General features: G+C 44.2%; 1 protein-coding gene across 1 annotated transcript in view; it reads left to right on the top strand.

The window, feature by feature from the left end:
• TMEM147 (transmembrane protein 147) overlaps positions 1–17,657 on the top strand; it is a 57,359-nt gene that overhangs the window by 23,217 nt on the left and 16,485 nt on the right. The window contains exon 3 of the mRNA XM_078655432.1: positions 15,843–15,912. Coding sequence (XP_078511558.1) covers positions 15,843–15,912 — 70 coding nt within the window. The remainder of the gene's footprint in view (positions 1–15,842; positions 15,913–17,657) is intronic.

The following is a 17,657-nucleotide window of genomic DNA, read 5'->3' as shown; positions in this document are numbered from 1 at the left end:
ACGTTCGCGCTGCCGAGCCTCACATTCTTTTTCTGAAGCTTGAGAAATTCTCTGTTACAGAAAATGACATCAAAGGCGTTTCTCCTGTGTGCTGCGGAGCTCACTCGTAGAGCGTGCTTTGTGTCCACCATGTGTGGTTCTCCTCGGTTTGTAATAAGGCCTTGTGCATGCCTTGGCCCACAACGCAGCATCCGGGATCTGTGAACAGAACTGGGGGACTTCAAAACCAAGGGGATCCTGGGAATCACACGAACTGCTTCACAGTCGGTATATTTTCAAATGCGAGTTGGGAAAAGTAGTTTTATGTTTAATCTAATTATACACATCCTCTTTTTTTTTGCGAGGAACAGTTTTCATGTATTTTACGGGTGCCGGTGTTTTTGCTGCTTGCAGAAATTGCTGGCAAGTGGATTGTCACTTCTGAGGCTTCTTCGTGTGCTTTCTGAGACCTTTGCTCTGTTGTGCGCCTCTCAACCACTGTCCGTTCATTCATCCATGCCCATGAATCCATTCAAGTACTAACCCCTTCATCTAGCCATTCATTCACGCAATCACTAATCCATGTATTTAGTACTGAGAACAGGAAAAGCTGCACTTGGTTACAACCCAATGCTGATTTTAACTCACTATTTCATACAGGAATAATGTAGTGTTTGTTTAATGAATTCAGCGACCCCATTTGTTTCAAAAGAGCATGCACAAAATTTGTTTGATTCGGACAGCCTAAACACAGACCATCAAGGATAAATGTAGAGTTTTCTTTTTTAAATACTAGCATACAAATAGATTTATTGAAAAACATTTCAAATAAGCAGTGCATGCGTTTTACATAGACAGTGTTCTGATGTATTTTTATTGTCTTCACTTTTCGGAGTTGTTTCACCATAGAAATGTAACAACTTTTCCCTGCGTTCCTTCAATTTCACAGGCACTTCTGTGAAAATTGCTGAATTTTTACAAAAGTGCTGATTTTGCTGGAACTTTTGTAAAAATCTTGGCATTTTTACAAAAGTGCTGATTTTGCGACAAACAGCGAAATCGCAAAATCCTGGAGGGTCTGCCTAGGAGTGCCAGTGTGGAGTTTTAGAGGCCATGGAGCATGGCGTTGCCACCATCCAGATATGCAAGTATGAGGGCTTGAACAGCAGTTCTGAAGCCTTTTTCTGCAAGAAATAGTTGCTCTTTCTTTAGAAGAGAGAGCTGGTTTCAGGCTGTCCTTGTGTTTTTTAGCAATGTGTTCCTTGAGTGTGTGTATGGTGTTAGAGGTGAATGCGAGTGATTTGGCATTCGGTGAAAGTGGACTTCAAAGCCTTCAAGGTTCATGTCATTTAGTTAGGTTTGTATTGTTTCTTGTTCTTGGGAAATAACAGGAGTTCTGTCTTGGCTGAGTTAAGCTTCAGTTAGGCAATGGGTATCCAGGTCCAGGTCTGGTTGATGTGCAGGCACTGTTTGAGGTGTTGGATGTTTGAAGCAGCGGAGACTTTTAAGTTGAGTTGTGTATCATTTGCATATTGGTGAATCTTGATGCTGATATCTGTTAGTAGAATACAAAGCTGCTCCAAGGAGAGATTGAAGATAACAGAAGCCAGTATGGGACCCTGACAGATTCTACAGGTGATAGGGATCTTTTAGGGCCTTTAGATGCTCATGAGAACAAACTGATTTCCGTTGGAAAGACAGGAGGAGCACCATTAAAGGATAATGCTGGTGAATATCAATCGTGGCTCCAGGGTGCACATGAGGATGGGATGGTCGATTGTGTCTAAGGCAGCTGAGTGGTTTAGCAGTATCAAGAATCAGGTGGGCATCGCCTCCGATGTGTAAGGTACTGGTTTCTGTGCTGCAACGTGATCCGAACCCAGACTGGTAGTCGTGCAGAAGATGGTTATCATTTATAGGTCGAGCATCAGCGCTGACCTGTTGTATATTTCTCTGGGGCTTTGGCAAACCCACCTATTGCCACTGGTTGTTAGCTGCAGCATTCAGAAATGCTGGCTTCTTATTGGTCTATAACTGCAATAGTCCCTCCTTTTGTGTGGCTCCTTCCTCCTATGGCAATTTCACTAATGGTTTCTACTGGTTGTCCCGCAGGAGAAGGCAGTCCCTGGTTTTGTTTTTGGTACTTCCCCAGAGTCACTCCTCGCCACTACATGTGTTTAGCCGCAGCATTGTTTCTATCTTTGTGGCTTGAACATGCTCAAGTATGCGTTTCTTTAGGTCACATATGGTACTGCCCACATATTTTAACATGCATGGGCATTCAATGACCTACACTGTGTATTGGCTCTTACACGTAATTAAGTCCTTTATTTGCCAGACTTGTTTGCCATTGTGACTTCCGTTGTGAGTTTTGCAATTTCGCACACTTTACAGTTATGGCATTTTATGAATCCCTTTGTCTCCAACCATGTTTTTTGTGTTTTTGTCTTAAAATGGCTATGGACCAGCCGGTCTTTCAAATTCTTGGCTCTTCGATACGTTATTACTGGGTGGGGCCCCATTTTTTCTCGAATGTCATTGAATGCCCATGCATGTTAAAATATGTGGGCAGTACCATTTGTGACCTAAAGAAACGCATACTTGAGCATGTTCGAGCCACAAAGATAGAAACAAGGCTGTAGATAAACACATGGAGACCCATCATAACGGAAACTGGAAAGTTCTCATTCTATGGGCTCAAAACTATACCGGTAAATGAAAGAGGTGGCCACAGAGAAAAAAGACTGCGGCAAAAAGAGTCCCGACATATTTTAAATTTCAGAACCATGACACCTTTTGGTTTAAATCAGTCTGAAGAATTGTATATACATCTGTAAACTTCCATTTAGCTTCTTTGTAAATGCACCGGTAAAAGCAGAGAACTATGACCATTTAATTGTCTAATAGGCACAAACTAAATAAATAAACTTATTAGAGAGGTAGAAACAAGGTTCTTAATCATGGTATGCCCACTGGAGGGTTGAAAAATGGGACATTAATCTCAAAGGAAGAAAGGTTGAGAATAGGAAAATTGTGCTTCTCGGAAGTGTTAAAACTGACTGCCCACTGGAGGAACCTTAAAAGAAGAAATATGTAAAATGTTTAGACTGACCTGTAAAATATACCCATTGAAGGGCTCATGAAATTAGAAATTATGCTACATGCCCATTCATGGTGCAAATGTTCCTATACATGGACAAACAAAAACTTTATTGATACCTCTTTTGAAAGAACAATGTAACCTGCCTAAATATAATTGGTATAAAATTAAGTATCAATGCACTATCCTTAGCTAAAATAGGGAAAAGAACCTTGCCGGATCGCTTGATTAATCATGGCATTCATCTCTGGTACTGTGTGCTTTATTGTACATGTATTTGTAATGAGTTGTAAAAACTGGGGACTACAATGTCCATAAATCAATGGGGTAGCTTTGGTAGCTAAACAAGAAATGCCGTAATCGGGGTTTCCTGTAAATGTTTCTTTAAAAAGAGAAAAATCGTGATTAATTAACTGTGAACAAGGTATACGGAGATACCGGAACGTGTGGGTTAATCTGTGCTGGCGTCCTAAAATGGATATAAGAATAAATTTTGGAAAGAATACTACTGGTGTGTGGCTTTTCACTTCCTCGGGAGGAGATATATATATATATATATATATATATCCATCCATCCATCCATCCATCCATCCATCCATCCATCCATCCTTCCTACTGGCGGTCGCCAGTAGGTATATATAGTTAGGGTTTTTTCTCTATGGGATTTTTGAAAATTCTATGTCTAATAACTTTGGCGTTTGTGGACGGAATTGGCTGAAATTTTCAGGAAAATGGAACATTTTGTTTCTGAGCAGCCACTGAAAATTTGGGGGGGGTTCGTCAAGGGGGGGCCGAGAAAAAAGGGGGGTCCCAAAACGCGTTTTCCCCATGTTAATTTCCATAGGGCGGTTGGCCTCACTTTTAGCCCGAACGGCTGAATGGATTTGCACGAAACTTGGCAAAATTGTAGGGACTGTTAGCCCGATGTGCCTTTGCTAGGTCTCAATATATGTGCTCCAGTGGATTTTGAGAAATTAACGTTCAAAAAAAGATATATATCTGTAACAGCGCTCCGGGTAGCGCTCCGGTTCGCGTACTTGACGCGTAACGGAACTTCGCGAAGCGAAGCTGATTGGCTCTCCGGTGTCTGTCAACATTCTAAACAGTCCGGAGCGGCCGCCATCTTGTCTCTCGGTAGGATCGAGAGACAAGAGGAGGCCAAAACAAAGGGGGAAATGACCATAAGGGGGCATAGTAGATCCTCCCTGACCCCCTAGGTTTGATGTGGAGGCTTTAAAAGGGCCACGCGGGGCAAAAAAAATAAAATTTCAAAAAAATCGTTCTTTTTGCGTGGGGTGCGCCCGGTACGCGTAACGGAAAGCGGACTGGGGAGCGTACTACAAGGAAACAAGAATGATTGACTTTTAACTTATTGTATGTTTATAGACTTTTTTTATTTTTATTTTTTCTTGCTGAGTGACGTTTCGGCCTATCTCCACGGGATGCAGTCCCTACCATCTCGGCGTTTAAGCCCAGGGGGACCGGTAGTGTGGGAGAGATAACGTCTGTTAACGTTCGATTCGAAGGAAATCAGCAAGTGTTGAAAAACATTGTCTGCGCCATCTTGCCTTTTTTCAAATGGCACACTTTTGTCGTGCACGGCAGCCATTTTAGATGCCTTGACCAGACCCACTCTCTGCACGCTGTCGATCCTTAGCATGGCTCCCCACCCTCGCAAGCATCTCACCCAGGCACTGGTCACCCCCACTCTCTGTCTTATGCATGGGCAATAAACCTCCCCCCATCTGCGCTGCTCTTCCTTGAGAATCACACCCTGTGCCCGCACGACACCTCCCTTTCGCCCTATTCACTACCGCACCCTGTGACACTCCTCTTCCTCTGTGTCCGATTGTCCAGGCCGGTCCCAGGCTATCACCTAGCCCTGCAGATGTAGTTTATGGCCCCAGCTGTAAAGAATCACCCCTCTTCAAAGGAGTTACAGTAGATCAAGGCCCCCACCCGATGAGATCCGTCACACCACACGCGTTCCTACTATCTGAAAACCATCCTGTATTGTGATTGGGGAGGGGACCGAGCCTGAAGCGGAAGATTCCAGGGATGCCTCTTTGTACATCAAAGTTTTTACAATTATGTGTCACATTAAAAATATATAGCACTCCAACAAAGTAGTAGGATTATAAAACTTTAATAACTTATAAATATATACAACGCAACAAAAACAGTAAATACATTTAAACATTTTTTTGAAAAAAGAAGCAACAATGGTCAGTAGCTGTGTTTTGTGCGAATAGTCCCAAGGCAGCACAACGTGCTGAGTTCTGGACGGCACACAGGTGATGTTACCTGGGTGCCGCACTGGTTTTTGGTATCCTACAATGCAGCTCCGAAAAACGGCGTGGGGGGTGCGGGGGGAGGCCTCGTCAGTAGCGGTCTGTTGTGCGAATAGTCCCAAGGCAGCAGAACGCGCTGAGATGTGGATGGCACCCAGGTGATGTCCAGTAAGTTGCCGCACTGGTTTTGGTATCCTACAATGCTGCTCCAAATAACGGCGTGGGGCGCCCCGGGGGGGGGGGGGGTGAGGCGGCGTGAACGGGCCTCCCCAGGTGGAGGCTCGCCTGCTGTAGTGGGACGCCCCTTTACCGTTTCAGTTGCCATTCTGCCCGCTTTTGGTACACTGTGCCAAAATCCGCCATTCAGCTGAGTTGCGCCCACTCTTGCGGTGCAGCGATAGGCGGCTGCCACAGGACTCTCAAAATGGCGGCAGGCTCTTTCCTTTTTGGGCCTGGTCCACTGAAATGGCCCTGGGACACCTTGGAACTCAGACGCTTGTCTGCTAGGTCTTGGACCCCATTCTCGAAAGCGTCCCCTCAGTCTTTAAGATTCTACAAAAGTCTTGGGGGCCCCGACTCCTGCAGGCTTCCGGTGGGGAGCGGCTGCCATGATTGCTCGCGGAATGACCACGACGGAGCCACGAGATGGTGGTGCTTTCATGCTGACGCCAGCTTCAGTCTGAAACATCCAGAAACAAGGTGGGGCTCTCATCGTTTGGGGAAAAAAAATGTTTTAATCCAATGAAAAGTGTTATTTTTAGGTCGTGATCAAGCCTTCCATCATTAGGAAACCAAAAGTAAAATGAACCAATGAAAAGTTTTATAAACAAGTCACATGACCTGTTATGCGGCATAGGGCTATAAAAAGCGTAGAAAATCCGTTGGCACGTGAGGCGGCGTCAGTAGCGGACCGATGTGCGAATAGGCCGAAGGCAGCACAACGCGCCAAGATCCGGATGGCACCGAGGTGGTGTCCAGCAAGTTGCCGCACTGGTGTGGCCATCCTACAATGCTGCGCCGAAAGTTGGCGTGGGGCGCCCCTATGGCCTGTGAGTTCGCGTCAGTCAGTGGGGGCTGTTTGAGGATCTGACTGCATTGGAAAGCAATGTGATGCTGTGCGTCGCCCCCAAGATGGAGGTTCCTCGGCTGCAGTGGGGCGCCCCTTGGTGTTTCACTCGCTATGCAGCTGAGTTGCGTGCGCACTTGCGGCGAATAGGCCGAAGGCAGCACAACGCGCCGAGATCTGGATGGCACCGAGGTGGTGTCCAGCAAGTTGCCGCACTGGTGTGGCCATCCTACAATGCTGCGCCGAAAGTCGGCGTGGGGTGCCCCGTTAGCCTGTGAGGTGGCGTCAGTAGCGGACTGATGTGTGAATAGGCCTGAACCAGCACAAGGCGCCAAGATCCGGATGGCACCGAGGTGGTGTCATAGTTGAGAGTTCTGAGCAGCGCTTGTAACACTGTCTGAAGCTTATTTGCACCTGCTGCAGCTTCACTATTGCCCTGGTGTGGCCTAAGATCGCCCATGACATAGGCGGCCGCCTCCCGGGGTCCGGCGGAACTTTTTTCCTTTTCCTTTGTGCATCTTGTCCCACAATCCGTTTGACCTGAAGACACGACCAGGTCCCTGAATGTGTGCAGGGGGACGCTATTGATTGAATCAAAATGGCGGATTCACACAAAGCTGACTCAAGCGTTGCTGCTGATGCTATACAGACAAAAACTGGTTTTCAGTTTGTACATTCTTCAGGATTTTTCCATCCAAGGCTGGTTGAGAGTTTGTAGAACAATGGCTTCAGATTTTCAACATACTACTCTTCAACATTCTTCCTAAATGTAACAATGTGAGACTCACTAGGAGAACGGTGTAGTGTGGGCCACAAACGGCTGTTTATCTTTCCTTTCAAAATGCTGCCAACAATATTTTCGGAATGGAAGACACCACAAGGCGCTGAGATTCGGTTGGCACCGAGGTGGTGTCCAGCAAGTTGCCGCACTGGTGTGGCCATCCTACAATGCTGCGCCGAAAGTCGGCGTGGGGTGCCCGAAGGGGGGGGGGGGAGGCGGCGCAAACGAGCCTCTCCCGCTTCTCCATGTGGAGGCACTTCATCTGCAGTGGGGCGCCGAGATCCGGATGGCACCGAGGTGGTGTCTAGCAAGTTGCCGCACTGGTGTGGCCATCCTACAATGCTGCGCCGAAAGACGGCGTGGGGTGCCCGAAGGGGGGGGGGGGGGAGGCGGCGCAAACGAGCCTCTCCCGCCTCTCCAGGTTGAGGCACTTCATCTGCAGTGGGGCGCCGAGATCCGGATGGCACCGAGGTGGTGTCTAGCAAGTTGCCGCACTGGTGTGGCCATCCTACAATGCTGCGCCGAAAGACGGCGTGGGGTGCCCGAAGGGGGGGGGGGGGGGGAGGCGGCGCAAACGAGCCTCTCCCGCCTCTCCAGGTTGAGGCACTTCATCTGCAGTGGAGCGCCGTCTAGCTGAGTTTCGCCCGCTCTTGCTGCTACAGCGACAGGCGGCTGCAACAGGACTCTCAAAATGGCGGCCTGTTCTTTGGATTTGGGCCTGGTCCACTAAAATGGCCCTGGGACACCTTAGAACTCGGACGCTCGAATTTTTTTTCCTTTCCTCTACATGCAAAAAAGGTAAATGCCCGGTACGTTACCTGCCTCATCTGCCACGATGTACTCTCCAGAGGAACCGAAAAAAAATATAGTTATGGTAATTATACCATGCATCGTCATATGGAGAGGTGGCACCGATTAATTATAGTGCTGCACAAAAGAGAGATTTGGAGGACAACCCCCGACCTGCCAGTACATTCACCAAAGAAGTGGCACTGACAGCATCAGAGGCAAGGGAAACGGTCCCAAATATTCAGAAGAACTTTGGAAAGATTAAAAGGACATGTTTAGATTGTGGCAAATTAATTTCATGTGGACAGATGAGTGTTACTCTAATAAATACAGCATATGAACATCATCATAGTCGATGGTTGGTGGAGACATTTTGACTATATCCTGGACCTGCCCGTCCTCGCCCAAAATGGCGCCGGAATAAATGGGACTCGTAACTCCTTGTTGTGTACTGGTTGCAGAACCTTGATCACGAGATACGTGTGCAGTTTTGAAGCACATGGCGGGCGGGGACGAGAATTGATTGAATATTTCGACATCCCTATTGATATTAAGTTCTGATGTGTTATTGATTACTGTACTATTGAAAGTTCGAATTAACGTCACCCATGGTACTTGCCCGCAAATGTATATCTAGATAATTTTATTGCAACTGGCCCTGTCGTATTTTAATTATAAAATGTACGTCCACCGATTCCGCAACTGTTAGACACCTTAGTTCTTGCAACCTAATGGCCCGCCCGTTACGTTCCTCTACAGTGTAAATGTCTCCTCATCATATACGATTACAGTTTGCTCCGTGGCCGGCCCACGTGGTTATAGGCCCGTATTTGTATACTGACATTTTCACAATAAAGGTTTTTAAAAGAAAACATGGTAGTAGTATTTACATTGGTAAAGTTTTTTTAATGATAGTCACTGTTTTCGAATCAGTAAAAGGCAAGTGAAATAAAGCAGTCCAATTACATGAAGGGTAAAAGGTATAATACGCAGGAACGCAGTAAAGATAAATGGTCAAGGGCTGTTGTGTTTTCTACTCCTGCAACATAAAGTGATCGATAAGAATCTGATATTCAGGCGTATCGGCGACTAAGACAGCAGGCCGAGCCTCTTTTGCTCAACGGCTCCGTCATGGGACGAAGAAACGCCCTTTTTCTCGAAAAAGGAATATATTTTACTTGCAGGACAGTTGTAAATTTTCCGGGAAAGTACATTAGCCTGGAACATTATAACATATATGTTTAAGAAAAAATAATGTTCGAAAGTAATAAAAAGCGTAATTTTTAGGTCATATGACCAAGCCTTTCATCATTAGAATAAGAAAAGTAAAATGAACCAATGAAAAGTTTTATTAACAAGTCACATGACCTGTTATGCTTACGTTACGCGCTGCGCGCCGCGCCCCGGATCGCTTCCGGGAAGCTGCGCTTCGCGCATCGGAGCACTTCCGGATGCGCTAACGCGGCGCGTCATATGATGCATTACGCGACAACGCAGGTCCAGAATATAGTCAAAATGTCTCCTCCAACCAGCGGTCGGAACACAACCCCTTTCAGCAGGCTAAATAGTTCTGTTAAATGACAACAGAAGGGACAGGCAACAAGAACCATCAGTCAAAGAGGGGAGGGCAAGTTCTTCTCTACCGGGTCACGTTGGGGCGCTACCGGAACTGATCGAATTGGTAGTCTACAGTGTTTCTGGATGTTTCAGACTGAAGCTGGCGTCAGCATGAGAGCACCACCATCTCGTAGCTCCGTCGTGGCCATTCCACGAGCAATCATGGCAGCCGCTCCCCACCAGAAGCCTGCGGGAGTCGGGGGCCCCCAAGACTTTTGTAGAATCTTCAAGGCTGAGGGGACGCTTTCGAGAATGGAGCCAGACAAGCGTCCGAGTTCCAAGGTGTCGCAGGGCCATTTTAGTGGACAACGCCCAAATCTGAAGAGCCGGCCGCCATTTTGAGAGTCCTGTGGCAGCCGCCTATCGCTGCACCGCAAGAGCGGGAGCAACTCAACTACATGGTGAGCGAGACGCTGTAGTCGCAAGAGCGGGCGGTAAACAGCTGAATAGCGGAAGAGGCACAGTGTAGCAAAAGCGGGCGGAATGGCAACTGAAACGGTAAAGGGGCGCCCCACTACAGCGTGTCTTTAGGTCAAATGGATTGTGGGACAAGGTCAAGAATGGAAGAGTCACCAAAAGGCAAAAAGTTCCGCTTGACCCCGGGAGCCGGCCACCTATGTCGGGGGCGATCTCAGGCCACACCAGGGCAACACGACTTGGGGAGGGGGCCGGAGCCAAGCGCCCCCTCCGAGTCCGCGCCATCACACCGTCCCTCGGGGGCCTCCGTCAAGCGGTTCAGGGAGGCACCGCATCACATTGTTTTCAAATGCAGTCACGTCCTCAAACAGCCCCCACTTACATTGAGAATAGTGAAGCTGTAGCAGGTGCAAATAAGCTTCAGACAGTCTAACAAGCACTCCTCAAAACTTTGAACTATCAGAGTGCATGAGTTTCATGCTCGATCGATTGAGCTAGCCGGATCGGGCAACAAAAAGTATAAAATAGTTATGTAAATAGTTAGTTATTTAATAAAATGTTTTACCCTGTTACTTTGCTGGTGTGTTGTATATATTTGTAATATTTGCATAGAGTTTATCGTTGTTTTGGGCGGGGTGGGTGGCGGAGCCGAGCTGTCTTGCAGCCATCATGGTGTGGAGCTCAGTTCATCTCACTAGTTTCGTATTTCTCATGAGGGGTTGTTCCTAATGTTTCTATTTTAGCGAGGTCAAAAAGAGATCCCATTAGTGGCCTACTGATTTTGCTCGATTCCTTTTATTTTTTTTCACGATTTTTCACTATCTGCAAAGACTAAACAGAGTATTGCGACTCTGTGCTTGTTTGTAAATAGAGAATGAACCAAAGAGAACCAATTCTAAAACAGTAAATGCTTGGATAACAATCAATCAAATGGAGAGAGAAGCAGGCACGACGGATTACAAAGGGGGCAAAGGCCTGCGTTAACTACCCTTCACTATCTGCAAAGACAGAGTACTCCTAATAGAAATGAGGGGGGGGGGCAGCATTCAAAGCAGATCAGTGTGCATAAACACGAAAATGTTTTTACTTACCACGTACTTGACATTCGACAGCTTATGATATTTGCTATTAAAAAACCATTGAAATTCACTGAAAAAACCATAGGTTATAGACCATATATAGTTAGGAATTAGCATTTAAAAAACCTTTTTTACTCACACAAAACCATTGAAATTCCATATATAGTTAGTAGTACTAACTATATATCGCGCACCCGCAATCCACTGCTGATCATGTCACATATTACATCATTCATGACATGGTCAGTGACATCACTGATGACATCACTGATATCTCAAATGACATCACTGATGACATCCCTGATGACATCTCAAATGACATCACTGATGACATCACTGATGACATCTCAAATGACATCACTGATGACATCTCATTTGACATTACTGATCACATCACTGATGACATCATTCATGTGATAATACGATGAACCTCTTCAGACTCTAATATAACCTTAGATACACTCAGTGTAAACAGACACTCACAGACTGTCACTCATCCATAGAGTTACTTACACACCTAGTCAGTCATGCAAAGAATCAATCACACCTCCATTTCCTCAACTATACAGTTATACACACCTTACTTATTCAAACATATACTAACACATATTTACTCTCTTTTACAATCCCTGATACAAGTTTACAATGATCTATACAGCCACTCACACATTCACTGGCTCTTATGCACAGTTATTTATATATGCCAACTCTCACATGTACTGTGTTTTACATATGTACTTACTTTGACATGTAGCACTGAGATATCCATTCACTCACTCATGCACACAGTCAACCACCCATACAGCTGTTTCCACATGCACTTTTGAACCCATACATCTAGTGAATCAACTGCTCACACATCTATGCACAGTCCTACACCTCCCAGCCACCCACACACACACTCAGTCTCCCATACAAATACTTGAGCAACCAATCAATAACCCATATACTTACTCATATAGCTACTGATCAACCCATGCAGCAGTTTACAGAACAACAAACATAATGATGCACAAATTAAGACAGTTCAGTCACTAACCCATGCACTCAGTGAGACACATTTAACCACTCACTCATACAGTCAGTCATGCACCTACTAAATCCTTCATCCAGACACTTCTACATCCACTCATTCTTCAATATGTAAGACATATTTTAACTTTACAGAAATACAGTCACTGGATGTTGTCATCAGTGATGTCATTTGAGATGTCATCAGTGATGTCACTGACCATGTCATGAATGATGTAATATGTGACATGATCAGCAGTGGATTGCGGGTGCGCGATATATAGTTAGTACTACTAACTATATATGGAATTTCAATGGTTTTGTGTGAGTAAAAAAAGGTTTTTTAAATGCTAATTCCTAACTATATATGGTCTATAACCTATGTTTTTTTCAGTGAATATATATATATATATATATATATATATATATATATATATATATATATAGTATTCCGTGAACATTTGACATCAATTATGCGGTGCCGGACCAGCGCACTGCATCCTGGAAGTGATAGTCCTGACGCACTGGGCGTCCTACCACGTGTGTCCTGCGGCCCATGACATTCTGAGCTGTGGGGGGCGAAGTGCTTATTCACCTGGCAGGTCGGGACCAGGTACACTCACCGATTATTTTGTCCAGACGCTGCCTGAACCACGTCGCGTTGAGGAAGGCTCACATGGAGCGGAAATGCATTCGCTTGGACTTTGGTTCTCAAATGCAACAAAGGAAACCCCCATTGACTCCCCTGTGTGGCTATAAACGATATCGATTATATATATATATATATATAATATATATATATATATATATATAATCTATATCGTTTTCTCCCTGGTGCTGGGAACAGACATATTTAAGTAGGAATTGACACCAAGAAAACCCATATTTTGATCCAGGATCGTGAGAAGTGTGGCAAATATGGTAGCTCTTCAGATACAGCGATATTCAAGAATTGCAGATCCCTCACTTGCAGAAGGATTACTATTGTTTGTTTTAGCTTTTGATGTCTCTTGATATGTACTATGACTGGTACTTGCATCTACCATTTGTACAGGTATGGAATTGGACGGTGTGATTTTGTATTTTTGTTATAATGCAACTTTAAATTCCCAACCTTCGAGCTTATAATGTTGTCAAGCCTTTGCAGCAAATATAAATACTGTACATGATAGCCATTAGCCATGTTCACATTCCCCATTTGGTTTAAAAAAAAGTTTGGAAAAAAGTTGCTTTCTATTTATCAACGTGTATGGTTGTTGTCTTATGTTTTTATACAAAGAATAATAAAGGATTATGAAATTACCATACTGGCTAAAGTGTGACTTCATCCCTGTTTCTGCCTCTACTTCTCTTCAAGCTGTGTCTCTGGATTTCCAGTGAGACCTAACTGCAGCAGGTCTCTAAGACGATTGGCACAGGACTCTACTATTTTTTGGACTTTAAGATTGAGGTGCTTAACATATAGTCAGCTGCAGGATCAGTAGTATTTGTATAACTGAGGGACAGTCTACTGGAGATTCCATAAAAGCGAGCACGTCTTTGCTATGCCAGCTCGTCTACACGTCATAGCTGTTCATTTCATCAACAATTTAATGGCAAATAGTGATACCTAGCCAGATAGACATCTTTGTCTGTAACTCAGAGTATCTTGTTCAATAAGAAAAATCCAGTGTCAAGGTAGAACCATGTCTCTTTTACCAGTAGTATGCTACAGAACGTTATTGCCAGCCTCAACACATCAAACAATCAAGTCTAGGTAAGAGTCACTCCGATGCACGTTCCTGCCTGTGACTACTAGTCATGAACTCTTTGATAGATCAGGCTTCACTGTTCAAAATTGAACTCTTTCCCATCCCATCACAATCCTCTCTTTCCCATCCCATCACAATCCTCTCTTTCCTCACTAGGAGTCAGTAAAAATGTACAGAACACTTCTCTAGAAAGCTTCTCTTAGAATGTATCCATTCTGCATTTTTTTCTGGTCACAGCAACAAAACCTCCATCCTCAAAACTGTGCACCACACCCTATTCACTGAGATTTTTTTGCCTTATGTCCTTCTTGATTTTATCTGCAGTTTATCTTATAAGGTTGGCAGTGAAGTTCTCCTGTAGCTCTTAAACAACAAATGTGTTTCAGGTACAGCTTGTCAAAAATATTGTAATGCATCATAAAAAGCAACTCTCTCTCCAATCCTAGTAGGATCCATTATGGAATCACTCAAGGCTCCATTAATGCCTCCTTCTATTTAATCTTTATGTGGATCCACTGGACGATGTTTAAATAGAACTGTTAATCTCTTAGCCCCAAAGTCCTTACTAGTCCCTTGATGAATTTCAATACTGAATGACTAGTCTGAAGCTCAAACTGAGCACGCAGAACTGACTTCCTCCTGCTCACCCCTAACAAATGGTAGGAACTAATAACTGATTGTTCTTACAACTTAAGGACTTGAGACTGTCACCAAAAACTCACATTTGTCAATTGCCTTGACTTCATACTTGACATGCTGCTCCGCTCTGACTACAAAGAGGTGACCATGAACAATTACAGTTGGCATCTCAAACCCTTATTTGGCAAAATAAGGCTTTTTGTCAGTAGAAGGGCTACTTATCTTGTGCATTAACTATAGACATACATTACTGACGAACATTCTCAGTTAGCTTCTCTTTAAACAATCACTATGAGCCTGTCTGATCTCCGACAGAAAAAGTTTTGAGTGCATCACACCTGTCCATGCAGCCCTAGATTGGATTTCTCTGTGCTCTGATCATAAAACTGTTTGCATCTTTTAGAAGGTAATCAAGAAACCATGCCTGAATATTTATGTGAAAACGTCCTATCTCTGGTAGAAACTGTAGAGTCCTAAGCATTCAAATGTTGCTCATGTTGGGCATGCACACATTCAGTAAGCCCTCCGTCCAGCCTCATATGCTCTTTTTCTTGTCTGGAAATGCTCTAAAGATCTGGCATGCCTTTCCGAGATACATTAAACCACTTTGTTCTACCCTTTTAAAAAGGGACCTCAAACACCTGCACTGTTTGCTTGGATCTGATCAGTAGTAACTGTTCTTCAAACTATGTAAACTACCACTGCTTTCTGTACTGTGATACTGTTAACTAAACTGACAATGTAAGCTGCCTTTGTATTATTGTGTCATGCTGTAAATCGCTGTCCCCCTGGAATATGGTCGTGGTCTTGCTATAGCCAGATTTAAAATTAAAATAAAAATAAAATTAAAAAAAACAATTCATAAGAACTTTGTCAGCTCTCCAGTTTTCAAAAGTTTAACCAACGCTTAATAATGTTTAGTATAGAAAGGGATGGATGGCTGCAGCCCGAGGCTTCTCATCAGTAAACCATGCAAATCCTTTCAGTACCGAATTCTTCACCAGCAAGTCTGATGGGCAATATAAAAGAACTGGGGTGCAGAGCAGAGACAAAGTTCGTACATAAATATAATAAATAGCATTAGAACTCTGACATAACCTCCATAGAAGGGCTTTCAGATATCGTGTCACTGATTCGGTCCATTTGGTGGTTTGGAATCGATTGCTACAGTTCCGTAAGTCAAATGATCCTGTTGCAGGATCGTACGGTTAAATGTGACAAAAAATCAGGGGCACTGTACAGAGTGACAGCACAGACGGTTTATGGTTGCTGGTGGCTGTGTGTTTTAGACCCTAATCATTACCTCACTATTGCTCTTTCAGGTCTGAATACAATGCCTTCTGGAAATGTGTGCAGGCTGGAGCCACCTACCTCTGTGTTCAGTTATGCAAGGTAAGCGCTGCTTTGAATTTCACTTTATGCTGTTCTGTGTTGAAAACCTTCAGTGACAAATCTGCAGAAAAATTAAGGCTAGATATATGCTTGCTAGAGTGTATCTTATCAATGCACAGATTGTTCACTAGGGAGAACTGTTCATCAAAAATATCCATTGTGCTATCTGGTATTTCTATAGTGCAAACATATCTCAAAGGCAGCAGAGCGTTGTTAATGCTCAACAACGAACATAAAGTCAACGAGTAAGAGGACAGGAAGATGGCTTCTAGATGGTTAATATATTGTGATGTAGTGTTCTTTATAGAGGTGAGTCTTCAACTCTCTTCTAAATTGGAGCAGCTTTAGGGCGGTCCTGGCGGATACATGGATGTTGTTCCAGGTACGAGGTGCACAGACCTGCAGTTTTGTTTTATTTTTTAGACTTATTCTGTAGTCTGATGGTATTCTGGTTGCAGGTGTGCTGAGATCCACCAGAGATTGTGAGCTTGTCGTGATAGCTTTGTAAGTGATGAAGCTAGTTTTGAAGATGGCGCAGGCTGGTAAGGGGAATCGATGAAGGGGATATGGTCATATTCTTCAGGACCTAGATGAGACATGATATAGCGTGTAGGATGCCCCTAAGGGGTGCTAGTGTGGAGTCTGAAAGGCTTGGAGTAGGGCATTACCACCATCCAGATGCAGAAATACAAGTGCTTGTACAGCAGTTCTGAAGTCGCTTTCTAGAAGAAATGGTTTTACCTTTTTTGGTAAAGACTGCAGATTTTTGTGGCAGTGAGTTACTTGAGAGTGAGGTTGGTCTCCAGGTGACTTGGCGTTCAGTTGAAGTAAGGATTCTGTGCTGTCAGGGTTCATGTCCATTAAACCAGGTTTGTACTGTTGCTTGTTTATTGTACTTCTAAATTACAGAATTTCTGTCTTGGTAGGGCTAAACTTGAGTTAGCTGCTGGACATTCAGATTTGGATGATATGCAAGCAGTGTTTGAGGCATTAGATGTCTGAAACAGAGGAGACTTTCAAAAAAAGTTGTGCATTATCAGTATTTGGGTGAATCTTGATGCTGTTATCTGTGAGTAGAGCGCCAAGTGGCTACGTATATAGGTTGAAGATGACAGAAGACTAGGGATTCACTAGGCTGCAAAGGCTAGAAGGGGAAGACATAGGACAGCCCTCTACTGCACCTCTTTTAATTCTTATGTGTTTTGATAAAAAACACAGTTGATCTGAATATAGAGTTAATCTTAGTACCATATGCCCATGACTCTGAAGAAGCATTTACATTCTACCCTGTCAAAAATTTTCAGCGTCAAGAGAAAGGGCGATCATTTTTTCTGGCTTGAGTCCCACAGGAGAACTGGAGGGGTTCAGAACCGATTTCTGGATCAGGTCCCAGGTACACATCCCACCTTTAAGTGGAAGATAAGTGACAGAATGACTTTCCTGAGACTGTTCACCAAAATAAATGCTAATATTTTTACATCAACATTTATCTATGATATGGTTCTATAACTACTGCCTTGGAGATCAGTGCAATTACACCCGCTTTGGAAATGGGACACAGCTTTCTGGTTTCTCCTGCCTCTTTAATGACCGGGAGCAGCACAGGGGCATTATAGTACTTGCATTTGTTAAGAATTCCCAGGGAAACCATTGTCACCTAGGGATCTTCAGGTGAGAGGATTCAAGATTGCTTTCTCAGTCTCCTCTAGTGGAAGAGCTCCCCTCAATAGGGGTTGCCCTTCTTA

This window comes from Lissotriton helveticus, chromosome 7 (assembly GCF_964261635.1).
Source record: "Lissotriton helveticus chromosome 7, aLisHel1.1, whole genome shotgun sequence".
NCBI classification, from domain to species: Eukaryota; Metazoa; Chordata; class Amphibia; order Caudata; family Salamandridae; genus Lissotriton; species Lissotriton helveticus.
Note: the sequence above shows the minus strand (reverse complement) of the source record. Positions and strands in the feature narration are given on the sequence as shown.